General features: G+C 41.3%; 1 protein-coding gene across 1 annotated transcript in view; it reads left to right on the top strand.

Annotated features, from left to right (window-relative positions):
* Positions 1-7,400, top strand: part of Tnfsf11 (TNF superfamily member 11) — a 29,033-nt gene extending 21,633 nt beyond the window's left edge. The window contains exons 3-5 of the mRNA XM_004650995.2: positions 1,553-1,598; positions 1,679-1,777; positions 6,684-7,400. Coding sequence (XP_004651052.2) covers positions 1,553-1,598; positions 1,679-1,777; positions 6,684-7,105 — 567 coding nt within the window. The 3' untranslated portion in view covers positions 7,106-7,400. The remainder of the gene's footprint in view (positions 1-1,552; positions 1,599-1,678; positions 1,778-6,683) is intronic.
* The last annotated feature ends 12,300 nt before the right edge of the window (positions 7,401-19,700 follow it).

Genomic DNA, 19,700 nt, shown 5'->3' on the forward strand with positions numbered 1-19,700 from the left:
TACACTGTATAAATAAATGAATAAAGCTGTGCACAGTGCACAAGTATATACTGTGTATATAAGTGTATAAATGGGAAGCCCAAACCATGGTGTTCTAGAAACTGGGTCAGTATTGACATTCCAAAGTCTTGAAAAGAGACCTATGAAACTGGAGATCTATGAAACAGCAGGAGTGGGGATGGAAAGGAAACTTATTAAGGCCATTGCTTTGTTCAGCTCCCAGGGTCAGTTTGCCTAGATCCCCCCTGAAGTGTGCTCTCAGGGTTAGGTAGGGCCTCAGGCCTAGACCAGGGCAGAAGCTGACTTTAGCTCAGCCTTTATGTTCCTTTCTAAAAGGCGGCCACACCATGATTTCAGGACTTGGAATGTGTTGTTGAAGTCAGCTGTGCTGTGTCTTCCAAGAGTTATTAAAAATAGATTAGATTCCCATCTCCCCTGGGGGTACTGAAGGCAGAAGAATAAATGTTATCTTATCTCCAGGACCTGTCTAGCTGATAACAGTTGAACTTCTGCTATTAGGTCCGTCCATCCCATTCATCAATCTGTATGTCCCCAACCCCCCCAATCCAGATTCTCAAAGAGCTTAAGTTATATTCTCTGTCTTTAAAACATCCTGGGAGTAGGGGTGTAGCATGAATGGTTATGCTAGCAAGACAGACATTAGAACTCTCTCCCGTGTTGCTGGTATCTAGGTGTTTGACTTTACCAAGCACCCAACTTACCTGCTTTATCTCATGTAATCTTCTTAAGCAACATGCTGTTAACAGCCCTACTTTATGCAGAGATCTGAACCAAGGTGAGATCCTGAAATTGCATCCACTCCACCTTGTTACGTACCACGATGGGACATTTACTGTTAGCTAGTGCTGAAATCAGGTGCGCATGCTGTTAGCTAGCGGAGCCCTCGTTCTGCCAGCTCGCACTGAGGTGTACAATTACCTGTGCTCTCTGCTAGGGCTCTTTTCCTGGACTGTGCTTCTAGACTAGTATCTGCAGCAATATGTTACGTTAATTATCGGTGCTCTAAAAGCTCTTAGGCTTCCACATAGTACTTTAAATACACTGTGACTTTAAAATAAAAAATTAACCACTGGGAGTGGGGCATCATTCTCTTTCCTGTGGGTTGAGCCTTGGCATTACAACAGGAATTCACTAATGAAATAGACATAAAAGAGCCTCCCTGAAGATTTAAGAGGATCATATATTCTGTGTAATTGTTACTTCCTAGTTAACTTCACCTCCATTTGTGTACTTGCAAGAAAATTTTAATTATGTTCAATTATTTCATGTTTTATAATTTACTTTGTCTTTTACTCCCCCTAATTTTTTGAATAGTGTGTGTGGTGAACTTTGTAAGCACATCCACATCTGATTCACCTGGGTCACCCACATTTGATAGCTAAATGCAACATGTAGGAATTTCATTGCCTCTGTACTTCCAGCATCTTTTGAAAGAATAGTAATTTATCATAATCTAATCTAACAGTCCTAAATATTCTTCCTGTTTTAGAGATAGAAGGAGGTTATAAATAAAATTCTCTTTTTATTTCAGGAATTACAACACATCTTTGGGTCACAACACATCAGACCAGAAAAAGGTAAACATGAATTTGTATGATTATTTGAAGTCCCATAGGGTCTCTGCTTTTTGAGCTAATATGGTTTCTCTCATCTCCAGCTATGATGGAAGGTTCACGGTTTGATCTGGCTAAGAGGGGCAAGTCTGAAACTCAGCCTTTTGCTCATCTTACTATTAATGCCACTAATATCCCAACAGGTAAGCTCTATTTGCATCTAGCCTGAAAAATATTTCAAGAGTTGTTTATCAGCCCATGTAAATATCTAATCCTATTATTAAGCCTGATACTAAAATGTTTGAGACCCTTTCTTTCCAAGCCAAAAGAAAGGACCATAGCCTTTGATTTATCCATATTCTAGACACAGTGATTCTCAATCATGTCACAGTGGACATCATCAGCTTTTATTTTCAGATCATTATGGGGGTGCTTATTTTAAAAAGATTTTTGGTTCATTTTTATTTATTTATTTGAGAGTGACAGGGAGAGAAAGAGAAAGAGGCAGATAGATAGAGAAAGAATGGGTGCGCCAGGGCTTCCAGCCACTTCAAACGAACTCCTGACGCGTGTTCCCCCTTATGCATCTGGCTAACATGGGTCCTGGGGAATCAAGCCTCAAACCTGGGTCCTTAGGCTTCACAGGCAAATGCCTAACTGCTAAGCCATCTCTCCAGCCCAAGGGGTGCTTATTTTAAATGCTTGCCATTTTGAGCATATACCTGGGAAGTACAGTTGCCCCATAAGTTTATCTGGTTTTAGCCACCACGTTGGCTTAAGTTGACACATCTCCATTACTGACCTCTGAAGTGGACTCAGGGAGCCAGGGACGTCGTAGCCGTCTGTCAGAGAGGAAGTAGATAGGGGCTCACGGACTGTAGTCCTCTGGAAGCCGCACCTTCCCTGGGGCTTATAGTTCCTCCTGGGTAGTTTAATAGACTGGAGACCTGATTACTTTTTGGAAATGAAGACCCAGAGCTCTGTGCCTACAGCTGTCTCATGCACCAAGTAGTCGTCACATAGCCCCACTGGTTACTCACTTGGGGCTAGGTAAAAATCAAAAAGATTAGAGAGAATGTGATGGCAGAGTGATGTCTGAGCATGACTGTTAGTGCTTGGTGCCTTACATACTGAATGCCTCCTATGGATGGGACATTTTGTTCCACTGTCATTATTTCTCATCCTTCCTACAACATTGCCAAGTGGTAATTATCACTGAGGGTTTGCACACCGGGAGACAGAGGTTTAGGAAGCTTGTCATTTGCTCAAGGTCATAGTGGTGGCAGGATTAGAAGTTGAAGTTGCACTCTAGTTAATTCCCAACTCTATGCTATACATTATTCTGTGAACAGGATACCAGGTACTTGTGTTGGCTTTGATAGAGGGAAGTAATTCAAGAGTCTTATATTTTCTTTTCTTGTAAGTAGATTAGTGTAGTGTCTAATGACAAGGGCTCCAGTGTCTGACTGCCATTGTAGTACTTTGGCCCTGTGACCTTGTACAAGGTACTGCAATCTGTGTCTAAGCACTGTTATGTCTAAATGACCGTGGAGATCACATCTGCCTGGTAGGGTGACTATGCAGATTATGTTGCTGTGTGGAAGTGGGCATGTAGCATTCAGTGAATATGATGTATCATTATTTTGGTTTAGTTAAATAATTGTGTAAATTTCTTTTGATGTACAAATGATGAAGCAAACCTTTCTTCCTCCCTTCTCTTTTTCTGTCTCTATTTTCTTAGCTTCCTCCTTTTCTTCCTTTTCCTTCCTTCCTTCTTCCCTCCCTTCCTCTCTCTCTCTTTCTTTCTTTCAAATTCCCAACTTATAACAAATGATTTTGAAGCCATTATCATAGCACAAGCCATGGGAAGATTTTTTTTTTTCCTGATTGAAGATATAAAACATGTGAAACCAACTGTTGTGATGTGAGAAGAATCTTCTTCTAAAGTACCTACCCAAACCCGCATGCTTGCTTCATAAACAAACTTTATCTCTTTGTCTATTGTGGTGGAGCTACAATAATTTTCCTTGAGTCGGAAACTGTTTTGCATGTTCCCAAAGGCAATCACATTAATATTGGTCCATCAGCTGTGTGTGTGTGTGTGTGTGTGTGTGTGTGTGTGTGTGTGTGTGTGGTGTGCCCTGCATTTATCTTTTCAGTTCAGTTTTAAATGGTCTGTGATAAATACTGCATGAGACTGTGTGCCAGCGTCTGTGTGGCAACAGCCGGCATGTTTTAGTTATAAAGCTTCCTCTGCAGGTACCTAAAATCAAATCACTGCCAAAGATCCCAGGCAAAACTCCTGGGCATGTTCTGATAGCTTCTTGTTTTCTTTTTTAATATTTTATTTATGAGAGACAGAGAGAGAGAGAAAGAGAACAGGCACATCAGGGCCTGAAGCCACTGCAAACGAACTCCAGATACATGTGCCAACTTGTGTATCTGGCTTATGTGGGTATTGGGGAATCAAATCTGGGTCCCTAGGATTTGCAGACAAGTGCCATAATTACTAAGACTCCAGCCCAATTTCTTGGTTTTTGATGTAGGGAAATGAGTGACAGCATGCTTTGTTGAGAAGACAGAGTTTGCTCTGTGGTTGGGCCGATACCCCTTAAGCTCATTGTTGTCTCTAGTGTTGGCCAGGACTGAATGCTTCAAAAGAAGTGAACTTTGACTTGGCATTTACAATTTGAAGATCTATGGCATGTTTATTTAGGAAATCAAAATCTGCCTTCTGTGGACAGTTTGCTGAATACATTAGGAAGTATTGGGGGTCAGAATTTGTGGTTTTTCCGTAGGGAGATATTCAGGTTAAATGTTTGCAGAGATTTCTTTTCTAACATCTAACATCAGAGCACAGTATTGGTCCAGGAGATTGGGGTATTCAATGTGTCATTAGTTTTAGAGAACCAGGATGGCACGTAAAGCCCTTTGACCTGAGCATAGCATATATTCCCATCTTGTCAATGTTGCGTTTTTGTGAGTCCCTTATTCACACTACCTAACTTGCCTGCATTTTCCCCATGGATACAATTCCCCCCACACACTTTGCTTGCATAGTGTCTAACCAATAACACACTCTATTTTTTCAGCCCATTCAAATTTGACCCAAATCCTCCCTGCTTTCTGCCTCTTTGGGCCTCTTGCTCAGCTCAGCTGTCCCGATCACCATGGCTCTCTGCAGCTTTTGTTTATGAGCTCTTGTCACTGTGTGCTCACCTTCTGGTTTACAGCATGTGAACACAAAAGGCTTATGTTTTATGTGCTCCCATCTTATTTTCTCCACTATTAATGATAAGCAGCCCGAGCCTCGAGTATAAGTGCATGGGCTGATTTTTTCCTTTAAAAAAAATGTTTTGTGGGGGCTGGAGAGATGATTCAGTGGTTAAAGGTGATTGCTTGAGAACCTGCTGACCTGTAGCTGGATGTCTGTAATCCCACTGTACCTCTGGCAATGGGAGATGGAGCTAGGAGAACCCCAAAACTCACAAGCATCAGTAGCAGCAGCAAAAAGGACTCTGTCTCAAAAGAAGATGCGAGGAGAGGAGAAACACCTTGAGGTTGTCCTCTGTCCTCCACATGCATGCTGTGGCATGTACTCTTCCTCCACACACACACACACACACACACATAAAAACAGAACAGAATTCAAAAATTGTTTTATTCATATATATATAGATATATTCATTATTCAAAGCGATGGATTTCATAGTGCCATTTTTGAGTATGTTATGTATCCCATTCTCTTCATTCCCAGGCAGTTCCCTTTCTATTTGTGTGTGTGTGTGAAAGAGAGAGAGAGAGAGAGAGAGAGAGATCTCCTAAATTTTACATATGAAAGAGAACATGCAATACTTGTCTATCTGGGTCTCCCTGGGCTGATTTCTGTCCTTTACCTGCTCAAGACTGACCTAAGTTGTGGGCAGGCAGGCATGATGGCTGCAAGGAGCTTCTCCTGCTGCAGGAATGAACCTTCTCCCGTAGCCTGAGACTCAACTCCACTTTGTGTTGCTGACTCCAGAGGATGGCTGGGTTAGTTTAGTGTAGCTTTGTAGAGCATCACCATTTTCAGTAGAGCAGTTGGTGTCTGCATAAATGCATATCTTGGATGAAATGGGGAATCACAGAGGTACTGCCAGCGTTTAAAGGTCCAACCAAATACACCAAGGATTCGGGATATGAAGGGCACTGGACACGCAGTTGGCTTCAAATGTTCTTTAGAACTTTCATGACTTCTTCAGAAGCAGTAACTTGAGGGCCAGTTGTTCCCTCATTTCAGGAATGAGAAGGAAGCGAAAGAGAATTTGGTCACTGGGGAGAGATTTTACAGTATTTTGGCCACAGTGAGTTGCAAGAAGTTGTTAAGTTAGGATGCAATAGCAGGAATATCTTCTCTTTGGGTTTCTCATAGGACAACTGTTCAGTTGTGGGAGCCTGGCTGACACGTCCCTTGGAGGTGGGGACAGAGATGATAACAATAGAATTTAGGAAATTAGTCATTACCCCAAGTTGCCATGACCCAGATTTCCATTCCTTCTATGTATCTCTGCCTGTGAGATGAGAGAATCGATCCAGCATGCAAAGATCAAGACTCCTTTTCCTATGCCAGCACCTTTCCTACCTGAATTGACTGGCTGATCCTTCTCCTTCAACCTAGAATGGCCTTTCTGCCTTTGTTTGTGTGGCCGAATCCTTTTCCTTCAAGTTACCTCCAAGTTAATAGCAACTCCACAATCTCAACTTTGATGGCTCTGGGGGAAAATACTCTCTCTTCTGAGAGCAATCATCTGCACCTGTCCTTCCAGCCCTCACACTTTCTTCTCTTCTGAACTGTCTCGCATTATCCTCCACATCCTGCACCTTCCTTGTGGGCAGGATTAGTGACTTTTTGTCTTTGTAACTCTAATTTGCCTGACAAAACACACTGAAGTATTTGAATGTACCTATAGAATATACCCCAAACAGAAAATGAATTTTAAAATGAGTTATTCTTACGTTGGAATAATAACTATTGTGCTGTCCTCCCCACCAAAGTAATGAAATAATGAGGACATCTTCCTCATTCCAGGCCTGGATTTTTAAATGTCATGCTTTTTTTTTTTCTCACAGGTTCCCGTAAAGTCAGTCTGTCCTCTTGGTACTATGACCGGGGCTGGGCTAAGATCTCCAATATGACTTTGAGCAACGGGAAACTACGGGTTAACCATGATGGCTACTATTACCTGTATGCCAACATTTGCTTTCGGCATCATGAAACTTCCGGAGACCTAGCTACGGAGTATCTTCAGCTGATGGCATATGTCACAAAAACCAGCATCAAGTTCCCAAGTTCGCATACCCTGATGAAAGGAGGAAGCACCAAGTACTGGTCAGGGAATTCCGAATTCCACTTTTATTCCATAAATGTGGGAGGACTCTTTAAGCTGCGAGCCGGTGAGGAAATCAGTGTGGAAGTGTCTAACCCTTCCCTGCTGGATCCTGACCAAGATGCTACGTACTTTGGGGCTTTTAAAGTTCGAGACATAGATTGAGACTCGTTCTGTGGAGAATCAGCATGCCTTTCCTAGATGTTTGGCAACTTTGTACCAAGAAACCAAGGAATGTGTATATAAGGACGTAAGACTACTAAGAGGCATGGCCCACATGGTACAAGGATTTTGTTCTGGGCTGTTGACCCCATGGAAAGCCTGCATGTGTACAGCCAATGGGAGATGTTGGACTCGGGGGCTACATAGTGGTTTTACAACGTTGTAATGAATTGCTAGAATCCAACCAGATTGGAGGAAGTACAGATGCCTTCATCAAAAAACAAAAACAAAAACAAAAACAAACAAACAAAAAAAACTGCAGGTGAACTATGGATGGAGTTATATTCTCTGGATCTAACCCATGGCTGCGTGTCACCACACACCTTGAAGTGGAGAGGGTGTCATCTAATTGCAAATGAATCATCATCTGAAGGGTTCTTTTGAATTGTTACATCATGCCGGAACATGCAAATAAGTACTGTTTCTAATGAAAGAAAATATGTGTATTTTTATATAATATCTAAAGTTATATTTCAGGTGTAATGTTTTCTGCACAGAGTATTGTAAATTATATTTGTGTTATAGTATTTGACTCAAAATATTTAAAAATGTCTTACTGTTGACATATTTAATGTTTTAAATGTACAGACATATTTAACTGGTGCACTTTGTAATTCCCCTGGGGAAAACTTGCAGCTAAGGGGGGGGGGGGAGGATACTGTTTCCCAATACTAAATGGAGTATATTTCTTCATTCTTTTTAACTTAATAGATTTTTCAGACTTGTCAAACCTGTGCAAAAAAAAAAAAAAAATTAAAATGGATGCCTTGAATAATAAGTGGGATGTTGGCCACCAGGTGCCTTTCAAATTTAGAAGCTAATTGACTTTAGAAAGCTGACATTGCCAAAAAGGATATATAATAGGCTACTGAAATCTGTCAAGAGTATTTATATAATTATTGAACAGGTGTTTTTTTTTTTTTCTACAAGTGCTGAAAGTTGTAAATTTTGTTGTTTAATAGAAAAGGTACTATGGTTTATCAGCAAGAAATAATCCAATTTTTAACTTAGTGAAGTTATTTTATACTGTACAATAAAAGTATTGCTTTTGAATGTTAATGTTTTTGGTACAAAAATAAATTTATATGAAAGCTGCCAAGTGATTTTGTACTTCCCTCTCATGTCAGCCCTGCTCTGTGATCCTCTCTCTAATATGATAATGTGACTTCTATCTTTTTCTAAAGGTTACTGGGAGAAATGAAGATTTAATTAAAAACCAGGAACAGATTCAATAAAATTAATGAACCTTGGAATTTAAAAAATAATTTGCAAGGGATTTGAATGCAAGATGTAGCCAGAGGAAAAAACAGGCTTCTTCTTCAAATAGAAAAGTTTGTTATGTTTCTCTAGTAAAAATGTGGTGCTTTGACATACAGAAACATCTAGACTTTCTCCCTTATCATAGTAAAGAAGGAGTAACTGGCCTGGATAATTGTCCTCATTGAATTTACGTGGTGAGCTATTTAAATTTACGTGTTGAGTAGGTTGGCTACTCATAAGAGAGACACGAGAAAACAGCCTAGGAAAGAAAAAGAAGCCATAATTTAAGGCACTTGCCACTTGTGGATAAATGTTTCTTCATGGTTATTACAGGATAGAAGGAGAGAAGGAATGGGAGCTGATGCAGAGAAGAAATTATAAATTTTAAGCAACAGACCTTTACTGGTGGGACTAAATCTTTGACACCTATTATTTTAAAACTGTTGGTAAATTTGAGGTGGACTGAGGGAAAATGTAACTTCTGGGTTGCATATCCCAATAGCTACCTTTTGTTTAAAGGAAAAGTTAATTTCTATGGTGCTCTGAGTGTGAAATGTCCCTTATATGTTTGTGATTAAACCTCATGCTTAACCCTGGTAGAGCCTTTGGGAGGTGGACATTTTGCTGGGTTGATGTGTCGTTGGGGTGAGCCTTGATGTCTATTGGTCTTTCTGCACTGGGTATAGCTACCTCACTCTTCCCTCCCTTCCTGCCATTGAAATGTGACAGAATGTGATGCCCAACTGTCTGTTGGGCTTTCTCTTCTGTGATGCAATTTCCCCTCAAGATTGTAAGGTGAGGTGACTCTTTTCCTTCCATGTGCTGTATCTGGTCTGTGTTTTGTCCAGGCAACAAGAAAGTAGCTATAATATTTCTATAGGTATCAAATGTTGTCACAGTCTCATAAGCTACCTTGTTCTTATGATTCTACAATTAATAACTCATTTTTTGTTCCATATTATGTGTTGCACAGCAACAATGTTCCAGTTAGTAGCAGGCATTGACCATGGTTGCTATGGCCTCCAAGCCCCTTAAGTTCCTTTCTAGTGAGGTGCTGGCCTACACAGGGATGGCAAGCTGCACAGTGTGGCCCACTGTGGGAGTCGAGGAGGTTATTGAGCCCAACATTGGGAGTCACAGAAAGTCTTGAAATGACATATATTGGATAGGAAGTGGGGCATAAGGCTTCAGAAGTGGATATAGACTATCCATTACCAGTTTTTTTTTTTTAACTTAGAGAAAAACATCTTTAGGGAAATAATGTTTATTTTGGCTAAAAGTCTCAAAGATCCATCATGGCAGACATATTGTGGTAGAAAAAAGCAGTGTACATCAGAATAGCCAGGAAGTTGTGGGGACTAAGGAAGAGAAAGAGGAAGAAGGAGAGAGAGAAAGAGAGAGAGAGAGAGAAAGGTCCTTATCCCCTTATTACTCTCTGAAGATACTTCACATACTTACCAGCATGCTTTACCCCTCATCTAGGCACTTCCCTTTTTTTGTTGTTCTTTTAAAGGTAGGGTCTCGCTCTAGCCCCAGGTTGACCTATAATTCACTATGTAGTCTCAGAGTGGCCTTGAACTCACAGCAATCTTCCTCCCTCTGCCTCTGGAGTGTTGGGATTAAAGGTGTATGCTACCAGGCCCAGCCAGCTACCTACGCACTTCTTAATCCAAACAAATTGACAATCAAAATTTTCCATCATGGGGCTGGAGAGATGGCTTAGCGGTTAAGCGCTTGCCTGTGAAGCCTAAGGACCCCGGTTCGAGGCTCGGTTCCCCAGGTCCCATGTTAGCCAGATGCACAAGGGGGCGCACGCATCTGGAGTTCGTTTGCAGAGGCTGGAAGCCCTGGCGCGCCCATTCTCTCTCTCTCCCTCTATCTGTCTTTCTCTCTGTGTCTGTCGCTCTCAAAAAAAAAAAAAAAAAAAATTAAATAAAATCCTTGTTCCTTTAAAAAAAAAAAAAAAATTCCATCATGGACAACTAACTTGCAATCACCCAAAGATGAGCTGAAATATAGTATAGAAATAGAAATCATCCAATATCTACATGGTAGAGCCATCCAAATTGTGAGGGCAACATGGTGGGCAAGTATGCAATGCCAAAGAGAGTCTCTGAGGAAGACCTCAGGAATTTAGCAGGAATGTGAATGGAGCTTTATGTGCATTATTGTGAGGCAGATCTGGGGTGGCAGTTAGAGATTTGCTGGATTCATGATTTTCTGAAGTGGGTAAATTAGCCTTGCCTTCAAAGAGGAACCCGTAACAATTTCATAGAGCTGAAGGTGTGGGAAAGACTTCTCTTTTCTTTTTAAAAATAATTTATTATTCTTTTATTTAGTTATTCGACAGAGGAAAGGAAGGAGAGAGAGAGAGAGAGAGAGAGAGAGAGAGCGACAAAGAGAATTCTAGGGCCTCTGGCCACTACAAATGAACTCCATATGCATTTGCCACCATGTGCATCTGGCTTTACGTGGGTATTGGGGAATCAAATCTGGATCCTGGGGCTTTGCAGGCAAGTGCCTTAACAGCCAAACCATTTCTCCAGCCCAAGATTTCTCTTTTTTTGTACTTCTCACAGCTTGCCAGCCTCTGATTAGCAGCTTTACAATGCATTCACTATACTTCTGCCTTTCCTTCTCATTCGCCTCTTTCCATTTCTACTATTTTTTGTGTGTTTTATCCTTCCCTTTTTCTGCCTCCTCCTCATGCTTGGCTCTTGCCAGGAGGACTATTTACTCTCTCATGGCCCTTAGGGATAAGGAGGCTGCTGCAAGGAATTGCAATGAGACTATGTCACGTCACCACTCCACCACAGCTAAGTAAATGTGGTGAGGTGTGACAAAATAATGTCAGGAAGCCAGCATAAGCTGGATGCAATGACAATCTATGTTGTTCGCTCATTTTAAGTGCTGCATCTTCTTAACATGTGTCGATTCTGAAGTAAGGAAAGCATGCCAAATTTTAGGATTATGTCTTCTTGAATCAATTTTTACAACTACACCAGCTTCATGCATCCTTGTATCTTTCTAAAACACCACATGGATCTCAACTCTTGTTTGCTTTCTCCCCTCCCTCCTGTTTCCTTTTCTCTTATTCATTTTTATGAGGCCATCTTGAAAAGTATCCTGAGTAGATAACACAATTCTCTTAGAGACCTTAGTGGGAAGTTGATTGTGTTGGCCCCCATCCTTTCTCTGTGTGTCTATTTACTGGTTTGGCTTGAGACAGTAGCATCATTTCACTCATACTTTTGTGAAACACGTCTTTGACCTGACCTATAACCTCACTTAGCCTGTGGAGCCATGAGCAGCTCACCAAACATGCATTCACTTCACTTTTCACCTTGTCAATTGATTCCTGAGCTTCCTTGCTATGAAATTAAAATGTCTTTCCTAGTAGCTTCATTTATAAATGCTAATTACTTATTGATTCACATTTTTATGATTTAGCCTCATGTCACTTCTTATAATAAAAATGTATACACCTTGAGTATTAGATTTTAGCTATAAAACCAAAGGTTTCCTTTTGATTAATAACATCCTTATGATACTTTGATACTTTTATTTTTGTAACTTAAAATTTTATACCTTAGTTGTATGAGACCCAGAGCTCTCTACCCATGCCCTCTCTCCCCTTTCCTGTGTGCCAGGCTCTAACTTGGCCTGGGATTCTGGAACCAGCCCATGCTGAGAACAGATTTGTGCAGAAGTGGGAATGCTGACTCCCACTAGTCTCTTCCTCAGCTCGTCACTCAAGGCCCAGGCAGGGCAGTTTGCCTCCTCGCACAGACCCTCTTTCTGGACCTCTCTCACTCTTTTACTGGCTCCCCTGCTCTCGGTACATGTGTTTTCCTTTCCCTTTCTCTCCCCCCACATCATTACAATAAAGTCTTAAAAGTCAAGAAAAATGTCTGTTATGGTCTTCTATTACAAACCTGAACACGAGATTAGTCATTTATTCTCTTTTTGTTGACAAATTTTCTTCACAGGCTTGTTGCCATGGCATTATCAATCAGTGCTCTTGTTACTTATTTACTTATTTTGAGTGTGTGTATGGTATGCATGTATGTGTGTGCACTCACATGTATGTGCATGTGTGTACATGTGTGCAGGCCCAAAGTGACATTAGGTGTCTTTCATTAAACCTTGAGCTTACCAATTTAGTCTAGCTAGCCAACACGTCCCAGTGACCCACCTAGCTCCTTCTTCCCAGTGCTGGGGGTACAGGTGTGAACCACTGGGTCCAGTATTTCACATAGGAGCTGGAGATCCAGACCCAGGTCCCCGTGCCTGCACAGCAAGTGCTCTACCCACCCAGAACTCTCACCAGCATGCTGTGTTTGCTTGTTTGAGAGCACGATTTAAGTCTCCACCATCTTTTATTCTCTTCACCCCTCCAGTGGGTTGAGTGACACACACCTACACTGTGTGGGCAGTATTTCCTAAGCTTATACATCCAAGCGGCAATAATCTCTTTCCAAAATAAACATGCCATAAATGCTTACTATCAATCTAGGCATCCCATAGTCCAGTTAAGTTGGCTCATTAAATTGCATTAAGGATACTTGAGTCAAGGATATAATCGCTTGTATAAACTTGGAAGGGGCTACTCTCTTGAGAAGTCTGCAAACATACTTGTACATGTAGTATTCTTCTCCTGAGCATTTCTCTCTCTTTCTCCTTTGTACTTAAATCGATATTAAAACTGTTTCTTTATAAATTCCAACATTTCTTACTAAAAATGTTTAAAAAATATCTGAAACATAAATAGAAAGGAGAAACACTCACAGAAAACTCTGGGGAAACATAAACAATAAAGAAAATTATTGAATATACCTAGGTAAGGAATTATATCATATAACAGGAATAGGAAGTTTCATGTGTTTGTCTAAAGCATCAGTTTCACAGACATTGTCTATCAGAACAATGGATAAAGACACCCTCCTCTGGCATCATATATCTACCAAGGCCAGTGGAACATATTCTTTCCCCCATTGTTCTACAAATCCATCAATCAACACAACCCCCAAAGTGACATTCTGGTCTTAATGTATGTCCAGGCCAGAAGTAACTATAAAGAATGTATGGCTGATGGGAATGAAATATAAAAGTAACTTGAGGGGTAAAACCCCACATTAGTTCAGTATCAATGGCTGTTAACACGAACCCCCTTTTAGTGTGTGACCAACAGCTCAAAAGCAGACATGCAGTACTGAAGGACGACTGGAAGATGCTCAGAAGTAAGCTAGAACTCAGGTGACTGCCAAGACTCTAGGGAACCTTGGAGAAGAAACTCCAGGCACCCATGATCCCCAAGCACCCTGGGCAGGCTTCCATAAAATCTTGTCCTTGAAGTTATGAAAAGCTATTGACCTCTGAATTAGTTTGGTAGAGCTTGTATAACAAATTACTACAAACTTGCTGGCTTTAAACAATGGAACTGTATTCTCTCACAGTTTTGGAGCCAGAGAGCTTCAAAGACACAGCCAGGGCTATGCCCTATGGGAACTCTGGGAGAGAATTCTGTGTCTGTTCCAAACGCCAGTGTCCTGAGCACTGATTTTGGAGCCTCCTTGCTCTAGTGTCTTCATCTTACACGCTTCTTCACATGCACCCATGTCTTCTCTTCTTCTGTTTCTTTTTCTCTCTTTTTTTGTTTTTCAAGGTAGGGTCTCACTCTAGCCCAGGCTGACCTGGAATTCACTATGTAGTCTCAGGGTGGCCTCAAACTCACAGAAATCCTCCTATCTCTGCCGCTAGAGTGCTGGGATTAAAGGCATGTGCCACCATGCCTAGCTGTTTAGTTTTGTATAAGGGCACATGTCATTGGAGTTAGGATCCACTCTGCTAATTCAAGATGATCTCATCTCAGCATTCTTTTTTCTTCATCAATTTAAGTTTTTGCATGTTGTTGTACTTAGTTTCTGTTACAGGGACAAACACTCAACTAGAAGCATCTTGTGGGAGGAAGGTTTATTTCAGACTTACAGAATCTAGGGAAACACCATTAGTGGTGGAAGAAAGTGACCTACTTACATCGACTCATAGCACAGAGGCATCAACAAACAGCCAGCCATCATGAACAGCCAGAGCTCAAATTGGCTCTTCACGTAGCCAGTAGGGCTGGACGCAAAGATCCACCCCCAGTAACATCTGCTCTAGCGCGACTTTGCCTGCTGGAGACTCAAGTTACATGCTTAACCAAAAATACCTTAGACTATGGGGAACATACATCCACATTCAAACCACTAAACAAGTGTATGTATATTTGTGTTGTATGTATGCATGTGTATGCATATACATCTGTGTGCACATGCATGTAGAGGCCAGAGGTCAACATTAGATGTCTTCCTCTCTACTCTACATTTTGAGACAGAGCTCACTGATTTGGGTAGATTTGCCTTCCAGTGAATCCCAAGGATTCTTTTGTCTCTACATCTCCACTGCTAGGATTACAAGTGTGTGGCACTGTAACCAGAACTTTCTGTGGGTACTGGGGATCTGAACTCAGGTTCTCATGTTTCTATAACAGCTACCTTGTTGCTGGGACAAAATACCCAATCAGAAGCTGTTTATGGAAGAAAGGGGCTTATTTCAGGTATAGGGTTTTTTTGTTTTTTTTTTTTGTAAATATTTTATTTGGGAGAAAAATAGAAGAGAGAGAGAGAGAGAGAGAGAAAGAATGGGTGGACCAGGACCTTTATAGTCACTGAAAACGAACTCCAGACATATGTGCCACCTTGTGCATCTGGCTTACATGGGTCCTGGGGAATTGAACTTGGGTCCTTAGGCTTCTTAGGCAACCACCTTAACCACTAAGCAATCTCTCCAGCCCATCAGCTATTGCTTTTTTAAAAATAATTTCATTATTTATTTATTTGAGACACAGAGAGAACAGAGGGCCACACACAGAGAGAACACCAGGGCCTCTATCCAATGCAAATAAATTCCAGAAATATATGCCACCTTGTACATCTGGCTTATGTGAATCTTGGGGTATTGAACTAGGATCCTTAGTTTTCACAGGCAAGTGGCTTAATGCCTAAGCCATCTCTCTAGCCCTCAGCTATAGTCTTAAGGGCAACTTTCGCCATGGCAGGGATAACATGGCAAGAACAGGCAACGGACATTATATTTTGTCATCTCAGCATTGAGGAAGCAGCAGGAGTGAGCTCCCTAGCATTGGCAGGGGCCAGGGGTGGATTGTGAAACCCCCAACCTGCTTCTAGTGACATGCTTTCTCTAGCAAGTCTCCATCTCCCCAAACCTGCACAAGCTGGGAGTTAAATAAAAGGCCGAATCACAAACAATGAGGTTATGGAGACACTTTACATTCCAACCACCACACAAGGAGAGCTTTACTCATTGAGTCATTGTCCTAGCTCTTCATCTCAATATTCTTAATTACCTTTGCAATTACATTTTCTGGGATTAAGGTTGCATTCACAAATTCTAGGGTTTAGGACATAGCTACACCTTTTTGAGACTGCCATTCTGCCTAGCACACTCTATAAGCAGTTATATCTGAATTCTAGCTATCTTGTTGCCAGTCATTTGCTGCTCTCCCTTTTGGGGCCATGGCTTCCAGGGAGAGAGGCTGTGCTTGTGAAAACAACCAGGGAAAACACAGAGTAATGCAGATTCCTAAATCTGCAAATTTCTAAAGGAGTGGAGACAAGTCCCAGTGGGTGTACATAAGCAGAAGCATGTTACTGAGTGAGGGAGGGGGATTATGGATGCTTTTTCCCTTTCAAAATTTTCCTACTGTTGTTACCCTGCTATTGAATTCATCAATAAAGAGCATTAAAACTGATCGTTTCAATTGAGAAAAGAGATTGCAGCTTTTGGAGCAATCTAGGCCCTGAGCTGTGGGCCTATGTTTTTAAAATGGGATGCCCTTGGGGCTTGGGAAAATCACAGAAGCTGGAGTAGCAAGAGGCTAGCTTCTTAGAACAGGAAGAGGTGACCTTCATAGGCAGCAGTCTTTTGCCGTTCACAGCCTTGGACTTGGATTGTGTTCAGGATTAGGGGCTAAAAAGCCTGTAGAAACCAGGCTTAGCCTCCAGAAAGCATCCATCACTCCTTACTACTGCCTTTCCCCCCATCCCTCCTGCATCTAGAAGACAAGAGGCAGGCACTGTAAAAGGAAACTACTTTCCTGAATGCCTTAAACAGACCCAAGAGGCTCCCAGTTAATTTTTTAAAGATGACCTGACAACTTGTTTCCTGCCATCAATGGAACAAGCAAGGCAGACAAAGATAAATTAATTGAAATGATCTCTTAGCAAGTTAGCAGTTTGAGTAAAGATGGTGTCCTTGTGGTATGGCTATTTAATCAAGGATACATGCATTTAATGAACTGTTGCAAGAAGCTCAAAGTTAGATGTATATGCTTTGCATGACATAATCAGGTTTATAAGAAATGCTTCCTTTTAAAATTGAAACGTTTTTTTTCACACTTATGAATCTCTGTGTTACCTTGAGATATTGATCTGCAGAAATCAGCTGTCCATGCTGCAATGTCTGCAGAACATCTCTGCTGTTAAGCTTGCCGTCCAATAGCCTTGTGGAATTCAGATTTTCTATCAGTACAATTTGCCAAAAGGATTCCCTATTGATTCAGAACCAATACCATCTCTAAATAGATTGGATAGATAGATAGCAATTGATAGATGGATTTAAATAGGAATTAGTTAGGGAAACCGTGTTATACCATTATGAAGGCTGAAACAATCTCACTTAGACCATCTGAAATCTGGGAGCCTGAGATGCTGATAGTGTGTCCAGCCCAGATCCAGGAGTCCAAGGATCTGGGAGAGCATGGATATAAGCCCTGGGCTCTAAAGATTGGAGATACTCAACTTTTGGTGTCAAAGAGTATTCAGCTCCAGGAGAGAGAGAGAGAGAGAGAAAGAGAGCAAGAGAGAGAGAGAGAGAGAGCCAAGTTGCCTTTCCTCTGAATTTGTTCTATGTAGCTTTCAGCAGGCTGAATGGTGTCTCTCACTCATGAGAGCAGATAATCCCCATTTAGTCCAATCACCTATACTCCAGTCTCCATAGAAAACTCTCTCACAGAACACCCCAATATAATGACTCATTACTTCTCTAGATATGTCTCTCTTAATCCAGTAAATTTGACACCTAATACCTGTCTTGGAATAGAGTTATACTTGCTGTCCATCAGCATTGTAGAATTCAGATCTTCCATCAGTAAAATCTGCAGAAAGGGCTCTCCACAGAGGTAGAACCAATGTGTAGGGGTACAAGGAAACATAGCTTAGAAAGCCTTTCTTACTAAGTTTTTGCAATGAAATCCTTGGCATTTGCCATGCCTTGCTAATATCTATACTTTTATGTTGTTAAAGCAAGTAATTTTATGACACAACCTTATTTATAGGCTATGACTATTCAAAATTTGAAGGATTTGTTTTGGCTTACAGACTGGAGGGGGAACTCTATGATGACAGGAAAAAGCATGGCCTAATCAGAGGCTGGACCAACATCAAGTGGACAATAGCAGCAGGAGAGTGTGCCAAACATTGGCAAGGGGAAGCTGGCTATAATGCCCATAAGCCCATCCCTGACAATACACTGCCTTCAGGAAGATCCAATTCCCAAATTGCCACTAGCTTGGGACCTGGCATTCAGAATGCATAAGTTTATGGGGTACACCTGAATCAAACCACCACAGGGTGGCACCTTTTCAAGTCTAAGGAAAGAGGCCTTTCTGCAGTTTTCCAGCTGGGCTCAATTATACTGCAATAGCAACTCCAAATTCAAATACAAGGGTTAATTTCTTGCTCATGCACTGGTTCCTTTAGGCATTAGTGAGAGTCTGTGCATATTTTGCTTATGTTACCAAACCAGACAGGCTTTAACCTGCTACCCAGGATGCTGGTCTTTGAGGTAAACAAGTTTAGGACTCTTGCAAAAGACTAATGGATCCGATCCTCATCTAATAGCTCTTCTGAGCTTCCCATGCCTGCTCACCTGGATCCATGCACCAGCAATCATTTCTGCTGGGTTAGTGTCACCTCCCACCCTATTGAGCATAAGCAGGGCCAGTGTGGTCAGTTCTTGCTCTGGCCTCTCCCCCAGTGAACCCCATATTCAAATTAAGATGTTGATAGTAGGGCATATAAAAGCATTAGGTAGGAGAAATAAATTTAAGAGATTGCTTAGTAGCATGGTAATGACAGTTAATGCCAACAAAGTATTTTTCTTGAAAAAAAAAAAAAAAAACCTTCCCAAGGTAATACATTTGTTAATTTGGTAGATTTAACCATTCCACAACTTATGTGTTCTTCAAGGCATCATGATGCATATGATAGATGCATGCAATTTTGTCTAACAATTAAGAAACTATGAAATAAAACTCATTGTACATTGATGTTTCATTTCAGTTACTCTCTTTCTGAGCTGTCTTTCCTTTCCTGAGAATGAACGCATTGCTTTAAACTCCCCTTCCTAAAGCAGAAGAGAAGGGGAGGGCGGGAAGAAAGGAAGCCTGAATCACAGTTGCGGTGGATCACTTGCTCCTTTTTGACAGCAGAGTGAAAGTGACCACACATCAATGAGTTAGAGTCTCGGGGCTACATCCATCTTCTCTCTTTCAGTTGAGTACATTCTGGCTATCATGAGACGAGGAGCTATGCTCCACTATGCCTTTCTGCCATCATATTCTGTCTCATGGCCCAGGAATGTTGATGCCATCTCACCAGGGACTGCTCTCTAAAACTGTGAACCAAAATCTATCCTTTTATAGTGTTTGTTTCAGGTGTGTGTCACAGGGATGGGAAGTTTAAGTAGCAAATTCTCTTTGGGGTTGTGGCTGGGAAGTAATTCCCCTGTCAGGGAGTATATTCCCTTATGTTCATGCGATGGGGCCACAGACAAGTGGAATGTTGCTTATCATGGGGTTTAGAATACTCTTTCCTTTCTATTTCAGCTGGAAGCTGATGATTCAAGGACCAACAAGTGCAAGAGGTCTGGATCTCTGGTCTTTACATGGAGGAAAGCCACACTTATAGTAACATTTGATATATGAATGAGAAATAGATTTCTATTGTGTTAATCTACTGATACTTTGGGATTTGTGTGCTATTGTAGCTAGTATTAACTATCTGAAAACATCATGCTTCAAAACAATTAAGCTCTTCTTGTCTTACCACCAATGTTTCCTAATTCCAGTCTTTATATATGAAACACTTACCTATCAGAAAATGACAACCTCTCACCCTAACACTATTCTCACCAGCAGCACATCTACTCAACTTTG

The sequence above is a fragment of the Jaculus jaculus genome, chromosome 3 (genome assembly GCF_020740685.1).
Source record: "Jaculus jaculus isolate mJacJac1 chromosome 3, mJacJac1.mat.Y.cur, whole genome shotgun sequence".
Lineage (NCBI taxonomy): Eukaryota > Metazoa > Chordata > Mammalia > Rodentia > Dipodidae > Jaculus > Jaculus jaculus.